The sequence below is a fragment of the Trichoderma evansii genome, assembly GCF_050947405.1.
Source record: "Trichoderma evansii strain SZMC 28006 chromosome Unknown GGI43scaffold_7, whole genome shotgun sequence".
Classification (NCBI taxonomy): domain Eukaryota; kingdom Fungi; phylum Ascomycota; class Sordariomycetes; order Hypocreales; family Hypocreaceae; genus Trichoderma; species Trichoderma evansii.
In genome coordinates this window covers 211,372-223,572 of record NW_028145199.1, presented here as the reverse complement: position 1 = coordinate 223,572, position 12,201 = coordinate 211,372, and the positions used below count along the sequence as shown (strand labels likewise).

Below are 12,201 nucleotides of genomic sequence, written 5' to 3'. Positions count from 1 at the left end.
CTGAAAGTTGGGCCAAGATCTAGCAAAGCTCGAGGTATGAAGGATGACGTTGCAGGGAATCTTGCGACTGGCGAAACAAGGTGTGGCTCCAAGGTGAGGCGGTACGTACCGCGACGGCTCCGGTGAGGACACCGAATGGACAGCATCCACAAATTGTACTAGGAATGAGATGAGAAGAGCGAATATCCAATATTTACATCTTTTTAACGGCTTAATCGTATTCGAAATACAGTCGACGATCATGATTATATGATTTTCATTCGGTTTATTTAAAAGAAAGAATCAGAAAAGATTTCATCTTTTGATTACTTGCCACTTAGACTAATTGTCCTAACAAGGAAAAATTCTAGCAATTTTCGACTTCAATTTTTTCTTAAGCCGATTCTTATTTTAGGCTACGAAACTCTTCAGCGCCCAACACATCCCGCTTCGTATAGAGCTGCCAGCGATATAATTCATAATAGAAGATACAAAGCGTTTGTTTTCTTCTTTTTATCTATATCAACGGAATTTCTTATCCGCATCTATCTCCATTTTATACAGGGTAAAGCCGGCTTTGCTCTGAAGGAAAAATACCAACACAGTCATGATACCCTCTCGGCCGCTACCGTGCAGCGAGGAGTTCGCTACTCCGCAAGAGTACATCGAAGCTCTTTTAAAATTCGTACAAAACACTGAAATATTCCAAATCTTCTGCGGAGGTGTTCACATCCTCGATTTTTTCACCTCAGATCCGGGTATTTTTCACTCAGCCTTACCTGAAGAATGGAAGGAGTTTCTGTTATCCTATGACACGATGAAGCTGCTTGATCTCTTTCTGAGAGATGATTTGGATAATCTTAGCTTCGAAGAGAGCCAGGAACCACCGGAGAGTTTGATCGATTATGCCAGAGCGCTGAGGAGACTCTCTTTGAGGAGAGAATTTGCACCGCGGCAGCAAAAGCTACCTGTTCTGCCAAGGTCTGTGTCCGTGGGAATGAAACCCAAAAAGATCCACGAAGTTGTCAACTTTGCAGATTATGTCGACACCCTCTCAGAGGATATTTCAAAGGAGACTGGGAGCGAGATATCCCACTTTGTAGACTTTGGCAGCGGCCAGAATTATCTCGGCAGAGCACTGGCCAGTGAGCCTTACAACAGACATGTTGTCGCCGTGGAAGGCAGAGATCACAATGTCACGGCAGCCAAAGTATATGATCTAACATCCAAGCTGGCGATTCGACCAAAGATGATGAGGAATAAGAAGATGTGGGTTAAAGCCCAAGAAACTCTCACCCCGGAGCAGCAAAAGGATCAGGATGCTATCCGAGCCGCCGTACAAGAGGTTGAGGGGGCGGACAATTTTGAATTCCAGCCAATGAATGTCCAAGAGGCCGAATATGTGGCTGAAGAAGGCAAAGGCGGTGTTCAATACATCTCAGGAAGACTTGACAGTGGAGATCTCTCAGAGGTTATAGAGAGCATCGAGCATAAGAAGCTTGAGGGCGAGTCTGGAAAAGACCTCAATCTGATGGCCGTCTCTATTCATTCATGTGGCAACTTATCTCACTTTGGAATTCGATCTCTCATCATGAATCCGGATATACGAGCCGTCGCAATTGTCGGCTGCTGCTACAATCTGATGACAGAGAAACTGGGGCCTCCAACCTATAAGCAGGCCTATCTACGACCAAGTCTTCAAGCTCTCAACGGCCGGATCGTCCGTGAGTCCGAAAAGCGAGATCCGCAGGGCTTCCCTATGAGCCAGCAGTTCTCATCTTACGAAGACAGCGGCATTCGCCTCAACATCACAGCCCGTATGATGGCCTGTCAAGCACCACAGAATTGGACTCGAGTCGAGAGCGATGGTTTCTTCACTCGGCACTTCTTTCGAGCTGTCTTGCAACGCATCTTCCTAGACCGCGGCGTCGTGAGCCGCGTGTGGCACGACGGCAATGGACAGGATGACAACAAAGACAGAGAGGCGACCCCTTTCAACATGAGCACGAATCCCGTGGTCATCGGGTCGCTTCGCAAGAGCTGCTACACATCATTCAAGGCCTACGTGCGGGGAGCGGTGGAGAAGCTGACCACGAGCACCGAGTACAAGCAATATACCGAAGTGATGAATGAAAAGATGGCGGGCATCACGGATGAGGAGATTGAGAATTACGAGGCGCTGTATCTGCCGCGCAAGAAGGAGGTCTGCGTCATTTGGTCGCTGATGGCGCTGAGTGCGGCGGTAGTGGAATCGCTCATTGTGGCGGATCGGTGGACGTTCCTAAAGGAGCACAAAGACCTTGTCAAGGATGCCTGGGTGGAGACGGTGTTTGACTATGGCGAGAGTCCACGGAATCTCGTTGTTGTTGGGATTAAGAAGGACGGGGTTCAATCATAGAGGTCAAGAGGACAGAACGGAAGGCGCTTGCATTACATTTAACAAAAGGGGAAGAGATGGGCTGGGAATATCGTGCAATTCATACTGAAACTGCGGCAGCATGAACTGATGGCATATATTGAGTGGCATGTTTACTCATTCTCCAATGGAGGCCTCGCAGAGAACTGCAAGTATAAGCTGTTTCAAGCATGGGGTAGCTTGAATTGAGGGGTATTGCTATATACAGAGGTATACGGGATATCAAATGCCGAATGTTGGGATGAGGTACGGCTGAGCGGCATTCTACTACCAGAAGGAAGAAGACTAGATAGATGAGCGTTTTTCGAAGAAACTGAAAGTATAGCCTTTAGACAGTCTTTATTATTAGAGCCCCAGTTTGGAAATTGGCTTTTTGAATTGTCATTTATCGCTTCCGAGGCATTTTCGAGTAAATTACCAAGTCTGGATATTTCTCTTCCCCACCGTTAACAGTTTCTTAGTCCTTGCAAAGCATCTGAGCTATGCGATGATGTCAAGGTAGTTGAACGTTTACAGCTATAACTGAAATCCCGAGTGGAAGGATTCAAATCAAGTTGATCGGCATAATCCCCCTGGATAAAAATAAAATTCAAGGTAGTGTAGACTCGTCAATCCGGAAACCCATTGTAAGGTTGGTAAATCAGCTCCTGAAGAAGTCCAGGGTCTGATCTGTGGAGCACTTGGCGTGGGCCAATTGTCTGGTGGGACAATACCAAAAGATAAAGTCTCAAAGGCCTTTTGTATGTACACTTGCCTCGGCGTTACACAAAAATGCAAAGTCAATACGCATTTTTTTCTCCTGTCCATGTGGTTTCTTTTTTACCCAATAAGGAGCCACAGGGAAAGAGAAAGAGTTGGCTGGATCATATGAACGTGGCGACACGCGCGCGCGCGCTGTGGCGCATCATCGCCATACAAAGCCATTGATTTGACATGGTGCCCTGAGAGGGACAAAGGACCAAAGAAAAAAAAAGGTGACGAGTCAACCTGCCACGCAGAGCTGACATCAGCCCTCTGCCAAGGAGAAAGTAGCGAGCAGCCTGTGCTTAATGAAAAGCTTGCTTGCTTGCTACAAGCCTCAATGTGACGCTGGTGGCGCGCCTCGTGGACCGTTGGAAATAGTAGAAATCGAATGAAATCCGAAGGCCTTGGCTGGCGGTGCTTATATGGCAGTGCGTACTAGTACCTAGTATTAGCAATCATGGCATCAATGCGTATATCACCACACCAACTTGTCAGCCTTAACATGGAGAGAAGGATCAAAGGTGGGCGGTGGTCGGTTACGTTATCAAAAGCGATTGGGCGTTGCAGCAATATGGAGGGATGGGCTTTGAGAAGAGAGGCTGAAACGCCGAAACATGGCGTGTCGGTCGTCTTTTCCACCCACCCACCAAACGGTCACGATGCTTTACCTTTCCGGCTAGCTGGTGTTTTCGGATCATGACAGTTGGCCGAGTCTTGGCTTTCCAGCCAATGGTGAAATGGACTGGAGTGTTTCTGTTCTAATTCTTTGGGCGTCGCATTAGCTGCCCATCATTCACGCTTGAACCTGCGTTATCATGTTTGAGTTAGCGGCGCTATCCCCTTCAGCCATAGAATAGCTCACCACCCTCAGGCCTGGACCGTGCCACCGTCATCCGCATTGACATCACATCACCATACCCCAGATCACCTTTGCAAAGCAGCTCATGACGAACGAGCGTGGCTCATGAAACGAACCAAGCCTAGAGGCCGTGCGGTGCCAACAGCGTCCACCTATGTCATGTCTATGCCAACGCTCACCCAGGAACGCTGTCACGCACCTAGACGCCCCAATCCAGCCTCTTTCTCCACCATGGACTTGCATTGTAATACCTCTCCCTCTTTACGTCCCCTCCTCTTCGTCTAGACGGGTTGAGCCAGTGCTTTTTGCGGCCGTTCGTGTCCCATCTAGCACAAACCTCCGCCCCGGGTTGGGTCGAGCCGTTCTTCCGCTGCAGGTTTAGAGGGAAATAAAGCATCGAGAGGCCAGGCCAGGCCAGGCCTGGGTGTGCCTGTGCCAGCGCATTGTACAGATATCCCCGAGATGTAGCACTACCTCGGTACCAATGCAAATTCATGCTGTGTCTTCGTCGCGCATATACCTTGCATATACATAGATGCGCTCTTTTATTACCGTCTAGCTTGGTTGTAGGCCTACGGTATTGTAATCTGGTCGAGGCAACGGGTGTTAGTAGATACTCCATACTCCATGCTGGCACAAGAATTCCGAGCTTCAGGGACCCTACCCCTGCGCCCCAGATTTTCGCAGCACCTTGCCGGGCTTCCAGCGGCTCCCCGCTCCGCTGCGCTGGAAAATGCTCGAATGGGCTGTCACGATTAAGGCCTGTTCCAGGGTCCTCGCTTGGTGTGGGGGGACCTGGCCTGTTCCCTGCTCGAGTGGCGTTTAAGCCCGGTTGGATGATGTCTTGTCTTGGGCTCTTCTGGCGCTACGAGGCCGTCACCGTGTTTGGTGCGAGCCTGATAGCTGTGAGTAATTAGTATGCATTTGTTCCTTAACCTGTTGTCTAGACGCGAGGTCTAGATGCTGCGTGCGCATAGTTTCCGTCGGGATTCGCACATCATGGCACATTCGCTCCCGCTAGCACAAACGCGCCGTTATGTAGGGGGGGAAATTTGCCGATGCAGCACCTCCTCTTCGTACACCGTCGATTGGGCTGGTATTTATAGATGGCTCAGGCCCCTTCTCTCCTTGCTCGCATATAGTTCTGATGTCTGCGTCGTGTCCTTGTCTGGGTGTCAGGTCAGAGCTATCCACCGAGGGATACTGACCCAGCCTTATCAGTGACGCCTCCATACCAGCTCCATGTACCATTTAGAGCACACGTAACCTTGCCTTATCACTTATCAGCGCCTTCCACCTCCCGATTTACGGCGCTCCGACTGACTCGCCGGCCTCGGTTTTCTTTATCGTGACAAACTTTATCTTTCTTCTATTTTTTCTTCAATATTTTTCTTCTTTAAGCTCTTCGCCTTGTGTCGTCTTTCATTCTGTGGTTCAATACTGCGGATTCTTTTGCATTTTTATTCTATTACTCTTTGTCCATTCTCGGGAGAACTCGCATAAGCTAGGAATCCCTGCTTTGGTCCTATGATTAGGTGGTTGGCTCCTGCGAAGTCGACGTCGATAACGACAGCTATTGCGCCATCTTGACAATTGCGAGATCGACAACAAAAACTATCCTCTATTTAATTCCTCATCTTCTTCAGCTTCTTCCAGACTTCATTGGGCCTTAATTTGTGTCTTTTGTCTTTTGTCCTCTACGAGGGGCAGCGTCGAAGCTACGATGAACACCCAAGTTTCGTTCCTTGTAAGTTGGTCCAGTCATTCTCACCTGGCTGCATTTCCTCATAATACTGGGTCGTTTCTTGTAAACTTCCCAATTGCAATATTTGTTCCTTGTGGTTAATAAAATTCAATTTCCTTATCTTGAATCTGTGACTCTTTCAATCGGTGCTAATTAAATCTCCACTGATAGGAAGGGACTTACACGCTGATCCACATACCTCTCGAACTCTACCCGACTCTCTTGCAGCCCATCCTTCGCATTCTCCTCCCTCAGACACAGAGCCTCAACTTCTCTCGTGATTCAACAGAGTATGAGCTCGAAGGTCTCACGACAGATTTCCAACATGGCTTCCTCAACATTAGCGTCACTCCAATCGAGTGCTCCGTCGTCTGCCACAGCTCATGGGCCAAGAACGTCTTTGAGCCTGCACTCAGTGCCCTCCCAAAACATATTTGCAAAGGCGTCTCTATGTCTGAGGACACCTTTATGATCCTGGCAGTAACAAGCGCCGGCTTAGATCCTGGTGGTCGTGTTATGGAGCTTAGTTCACCCCTGGCCTTCGCGGGGATTCCCATCTTCTTCATCACCACGTATTATTCCGACTTCATCCTTGTTCCTACGAAAGAAAAGCTCAAAGTTGTGAAGGCGCTGGTAACGAAAGGCTTTGAGCTTATAGAGAACCAATCCAGCTTTGTTAACTCGTCATACGCTCCCAAAAATTCGGACAGCGATCTGTCTCAGCCACCTGGTACCCCCCCACCTTCTAACTATGACGAGCTTCAAGCACGGACCTTTGACCTTCTCCTGAAAAACAATGTAAAGGCCTGTGTTGAGGCAGATCTCGAACTCGTCCAGTGCTCTGGCCGCGAAACGTCGCCGCTCATGAATGCTTATACTACCCGGCCGTCCATGAGCCGGAAAAGCTCGACGGATTACCGTCGATCTTGGATAACCCATGTTGATTCGAAGCTTTATACGTGCATCGTATCTGCGCTCGTTTCGCAGCCGAGATTCCTATCTCTCACTCTTGCGCAGGATGACCCTCCGTCCCTGCTACTCGATAAAACATTGCTGCCCATTTTCGATGACTCACTAGTGGGCGACACCGAAGGAGTTTTAATACCAATCTTCCTTGATCTTAGAAAATTGCCTGCCAAGTCTACCGGTATCGTATGTGGCGTTGCCGGACGACTTGCCAAAGGCACTGATGTGGCTGAGAGCTCAGAGCTTTCCTATCTCTCCACTGCTCGTGCCGGTACCGTTATTTTGTCGAGAGAGCAATCTATTCGAGCGATGGAGATTTTGACTCCATTACTTACAAAATGATCCCCAGATGCGGATCGAATACTGAAAACAGAAACAAAAACAAACACACACAATACACTTCGCATATACATATTTCTAGGTATACTTTATATTTACTTGCCCTCTGATTCATCTACTTTGGCACTCCTACTTAAGGAGAGGAAGAGGCGGTATATATTGCTGGATGCTGCCTCTTATTTCTTCGTTCCTTGTTTTAAAGAGTTTTATTAGAAATCTGTTAATATGAAAAAGAGAGGTAAAGAGAGAAAGAGAAAAGTGGCGAAACGGAGGCAAAAGAACTCCTGGCTCCTGTTAGGCGATTTGGCGTTGAATTGTATATAGGCTGCGCATGCCATTATGAGATACCTACTTGATTTTTTTTGCTGTTTTGTTATATATGATTCATATATTACAAGAAAAGTCTGTTGCAAGCTCTGACTTGATGCAAATAAAACCGGATTTAAACAAATCTTTCTAAAGTCTCTCCAATAAATGCTATCCAAATGCTTCCGAAGTATGTTGCGATATAAAGTTGTATCTACTGTCCCTCTTCTTCCTTCTCCTTCTCTTCTTCCTGCTTTTCACCTTCAACACCATGACCGGCATAAAAGCACCCCTTTATTTATTTTCCCTTCTTCTTCTCCTTTTCTTTCCCTCCTGTATCTCCCAATCCCGCCCTCACCAACCCATCCCTCGCCACACTATTAATCAACGCAAATCTCCTCGGTCCCAGCTTCACGCCGCCATACCACCTCGTCACCACAACCATTGCATCCCAAACCTCCATCAGCTGCAGTAGGTGAAGCAACCTCCCACCAGCTGCGTCCTCCCCATCATCGTCACAGTCGTTGTAGCTCACGCCGCCTGCTCCACGGATTCTCCATGCAGTGATGTTATGCGTTGCGGAGCGTATCCGCTTGTCTGACCAGAGTAGGTGCTGTAGGAAGAGCTTCGCCTCAGCTGGAGACGTTACTTTGGCAACGTGGGCTATAAACGTGGACTTATTCTCCACGACAACTTCAGAGAGCGTCCATGGTGGAGGCGTCATGGTCGAGAAATCCACCTGTCCGGCGTCAACCGTCCTCTCGCCTCGGTCTGCATTCTGCCCTTCTCCCTCAACATCATCCTCTTCTTGCTGTTGCCGCAGCAGTTCTTCCCGCTCATTCTCCTCCTCTATCCTTCTTGAAAATTCCTCTACCGCATCAAACAGACATACGCTCCCCGGCTGGAAAACCGTACCCAGAGCTTCCCTAAATACGCCCAGGTCCCTCGCGCCAGCGCCTTTTCTCCCTCCAGAACTATGCTGCGTCCCTAAAACAGTCGGTGGCTCAGCTGGATATGATAATGGGAACTGTAATCTCAGTGACGAAGATTCGTCGCCTGGCAGTTGTAAGATGTATGTTGCTGATGAGGATGCTGCGGTCTCATCTTGATCTTCAGATGGGATGAGACAGCCGTCACCGTAGATGGAATTTAAAGCCTCTATCTCATCGCGGAGGTCCTCGGACATTGTTTAAAGGAAATGGGGAAGGGGCCAAGAATGATTGAGGTATGTTTTGGTATTTATGCAGGCTGCCGTGATCGTAAGAGATCTATACATTTCTGTTCACCTAATAAGCTGGAAGTTTGAGGTTTGAGGTATGATTTTCGCACAGTGCAAATAGTGACATATTCAACATCGAGTACACTGTATCCTAAGAGGCGATTGTAAACTACTAGTTTAAGTAAAAGCATTGAATTAAAGCTTGAAGAACATAACAGCTCTTGGATTTAGCGAAAAGTAATATTGACATTTGACATTTGAGCTGATACAAATAAGGCGGCGCTTTGAAAGTCTGGCCGTCTTCTACCCGTCCTTTAGATGCAGCATTGTTCTAAGTGCCCTCCAGCTGCACCGTACATATACACGCGCGACCGCATCTACAAATACTTGATTGAAATAAAATTATAACTCGCGTCGTTTACTCATCAGCCACGGATGCGAACTTGTCCAGCATCTCCTGCTGGATAGCCTCGTACTATAGCAAACAATGTGTTAGCAATGGGAGCATTCTTTCTGTATATAAGGAGTAGTAAAACAAACCCTCTTGACAATCACATCTTCACCTTCGGTGGGGACTTCGAACTTCAGTTGTCGCAGCTTAGCTTGCAGATCGGTTGTTGACTCGCGAACCTTTGCCCAGCTCTGGCCCTGAGCAATAGCCTTTTGTGCCTCGTCGTAGTAGCCAATCATGAGCTTCATCATCCATTCCGTCTTCCAGAGGGGGCAGAACTGGTCATAATCGGAGTAACCGTTCTGCTGCAGGAAGTCTTCCTTAATCAGAACAGCGAGATCAAGAGTGATTTTGTCGGGGTCAGACAGAGCACTCTTTCCGACCAGCTGCACGACCTGATCCAGCTCGTCCGAATCGGAAATAAGCTGCTTGACGCGGTCTCGCAGCCTGGGGAAGTCGGGGTTGTTCTGCTCGTACCACTTGTCCAAGGCCGTGTTGTACTTGCTGTATGAGACGCTCGTGTTGATCGAGGGGAAGTGCTTTCGCTGAGCAAGCTTCTTGTCCAAACCCCAGAAGACCTGGACAATGTTGAGAGTTGAAGTGGTGACAGGGTCTGAAAAGTCACCACCTGGAGGGCTGACGGCACCGACAATACTGACACTGCCGCTGCGTTCGGGTGATCCCAAGGTCTTGGCTCGGCCAGCTCGCTCGTAGAAGGAAGCGAGCTTAGCACCAAGATAGGCAGGGAAACCCTGATCAGCAGGCATTTCACCCAAACGACCAGAAATTTCACGCAGGGCCTCAGCCCATCGAGATGATGAATCAGCCATCATGGCGACATTGAGACCTTGGTCACGGAAGTATTCGGCAACGGTGATACCAGTGTAGATGGAAGCTTCACGAGCGGCGACAGGCATGTTTGAGGTGTTGGCAATAAGACAGGTTCGCTTCATGATGGGTTCTTTGCGGCCATCAACCTCAATGGTAAGCTCGGGGAAATCCTTCAAGACTTCAGCCATTTCGTTTCCACGCTCACCACATCCGACATAGACAATGATATCACTGTTGGAGAACTTGGACACAGATTGACTAATGACAGTCTTGCCGCAGCCGAAAGCACCGGGGATGGCAACAGTGCCACCCTGGACACTGGGGAAGAGGGCGTCAAGAACTCGTTGTCCAACAACGAAAGGCTGGTCAGCCGTCAATCGCTCCGATGTGGGACGGGGAACTCGAACGGGCCAGCTCTGCATCATGGGATACTCCGTCTTCTTGCCGTCGAACTCTACCTCGAGAATCTTTTCGACAACAGTGTATTCGCCCTTGGGAGCAATCCTGGTGATGACACCTCGAGCGCGGGGAGAGAACAGAATCTTGTGAACTGCCAGGAAAGAGTTCTCGAAAACGGTACCCCAAACATCGCCACCGGAAACGTGATCGCCAACCTTGAGCTGAGGAGTGAACTCCCACTTCTTTTCTCGATCAAGGGCAGGAACAGCAACGCCGCGAGGGATATAGATGGACTTTGAGATCTTGGAGATGGATTCTAGAGGTCGCTGGATACCGTCGTAAATGCTGTTGAGCAAGCCGGGGCCCAGCTCGACGGACAAGGGCTTGCCTGTTCGAGCGACAGGGTCACCGACCTTGACACCGGCTAAGAGAGCTTGGTCAGTATCATCATGTATTTCTTTGGTGCACTAATCGTCTCGGATTTCGAATATGGAAGGGTAGGTGGAGTTAAGGTGTCGTCATACCGGTTTCTTCGTAGACCTGGATGGTGGCCTGGTCGCCGCTGATTCGGATAACCTCACCAACGAGGTTGTCGTGGCCGACTTTGACCTGGATTGAACAGTCAGCGTATGTTTCGTAATCGCGGCTTGGATGAAAGGCATCTTACCAATTCGTACATGGCAACACCAATCATGTCTTCAGCGACAATGACGGGACTGCGGCGAGGTTAGCTACGGAGCTATCTCCATGATACCCGCTGCTGCTGGCTATATCGAGATTGACTGACCCTGAGATGGAGTAAATCTTGCCTGCGCAAGCTTGTCAGTAAAGTCTACTCTCTCTGATGGACACATGTCCATTTCATCACGCTTGCTCTTACCATAGTGAATGGCATCGCCATCTGATTCTGTGGTTTTCTGTGACGCCATACAAGTCAGCTTCGCAGTGGTTGACGTAGCGGGGCATCGCATCAGCCTCGTCGTTTTGTCTCGACCTCGCCACGGCTGCAGCAGCTAAAGGCTATGCCTGGCGGATTGTGCCGGCAAACGACGAGCGAAGGGGGAGCGGGAGGTTGCATACAGAAGGCATCTTGGGCGATTGACGAGGAGGAGCGTCGTCGGACTCTCGATCGGTGGAAATGGAGGACGACTGAGACGGGAGAGATGGCGATGGAGAAGGAGATGGAGGTGGAGAGTTTCGCAACAGCAGCGGCAGCTTGATGGTTGCAGGAGCGCCAGGGCTCGGCGCCGGTGGAGGCGATGATGTAGCGCTGGCAGCGCCTGGAGCAGCGCCAGGAGTCCCACCAGCTCGAGCTTTGGGGCCACTAACAATAAAACTGGCTCCCGAAGCGATGGCAGCAGAGCTGGTCCTAGGCCTAGCAGTATTGCCAACAGCAGCACCAGCAGCACCAGCAGCACTATCCACCAGGGACTGCAGGCCAGGGGCAGATGCGCTACCGTAATCGCTTTCAGAATCGCTGTTGTCGTCTCTATCGCTGTCGCCTTTGGTGCTGCCTCCCTCGCGAATCAGGTCTAGCAGAGAAGGCCGCGCCTTGAGCTTTGGCCGCAGTCCCAGCATATGCGAGCGCGATGCAGACAAACATTCATGTGGAAATCAAAGGCTGGGCGACAGAGGACAGAGAAAACATGGAAGAGTTAAGATTCAGGCCTCAGGTGAATCAGGTGTCAGATAGCCTACATAGTACGTTGTTGCACCTGAAAGGCAGCTGCCGCGACGCCAAGGGGGCATTGAAGCTACTAATAATACCGTGTAAACAAACTTAGCCACAACGGACGCGAATTTGCGTCTATCACTATCAATGCTTCTACTATTGTTATTGCATGAGAAACAAATGAAATTGAGATGGATCCGCAATGTTTTATGCCAACGTATGCCTCTAGTTTATGCAAAGTAGAAATTCAAGCCTTCTACACACTGCGGTTTGCCA

At 49.3% G+C, this 12,201-nt stretch overlaps 4 protein-coding genes across 4 annotated transcripts; 2 read left to right on the top strand and 2 right to left on the bottom strand.

Moving 5' to 3' along the window:
- Positions 1-586: 586 nt before the first annotated feature.
- Positions 587-2,377, top strand: GGI43DRAFT_422166 (methyltransferase domain-containing protein; the record flags this gene model as incomplete). Its single annotated transcript, XM_083208063.1, has 2 exons — positions 587-780; positions 892-2,377. The coding sequence occupies 2 exons, from the start codon at positions 587-589 to the stop codon at positions 2,375-2,377; spliced, it is 1,680 nt and encodes a 559-aa protein (XP_083061535.1).
- A 2,941-nt stretch (positions 2,378-5,318) lies between these two features.
- GGI43DRAFT_341040 (ACT domain-containing protein) lies at positions 5,319-7,351 on the top strand. The gene is made up of 2 exons (XM_083202129.1): positions 5,319-5,745; positions 5,914-7,351. Exons 1-2 carry the CDS (start codon positions 5,722-5,724, stop codon positions 7,048-7,050), a joined length of 1,161 nt encoding a protein of 386 aa, XP_083061534.1. The 5' UTR covers positions 5,319-5,721; the 3' UTR covers positions 7,051-7,351.
- Positions 7,351-8,656, bottom strand: GGI43DRAFT_340990 (ribosomal protein S5 domain 2-type protein). Its single transcript, XM_083202127.1, has one exon. The coding sequence runs from the start codon at positions 8,537-8,539 to the stop codon at positions 7,652-7,654; it is 888 nt and encodes a 295-aa protein (XP_083061533.1). The 5' UTR covers positions 8,540-8,656; the 3' UTR covers positions 7,351-7,651.
- Positions 8,657-8,990: 334 nt separating this feature from the next.
- GGI43DRAFT_382663 (ATP synthase alpha/beta family, nucleotide-binding domain-containing protein) lies at positions 8,991-11,831 on the bottom strand (the record flags this gene model as incomplete). The annotated part of the gene is made up of 7 exons (XM_083203268.1): positions 8,991-9,047; positions 9,113-10,677; positions 10,778-10,862; positions 10,921-10,969; positions 11,041-11,062; positions 11,134-11,170; positions 11,334-11,831. 7 exons carry the CDS (start codon positions 11,829-11,831, stop codon positions 8,991-8,993), a joined length of 2,313 nt encoding a protein of 770 aa, XP_083061532.1.
- Positions 11,832-12,201: the final 370 nt, after the last annotated feature.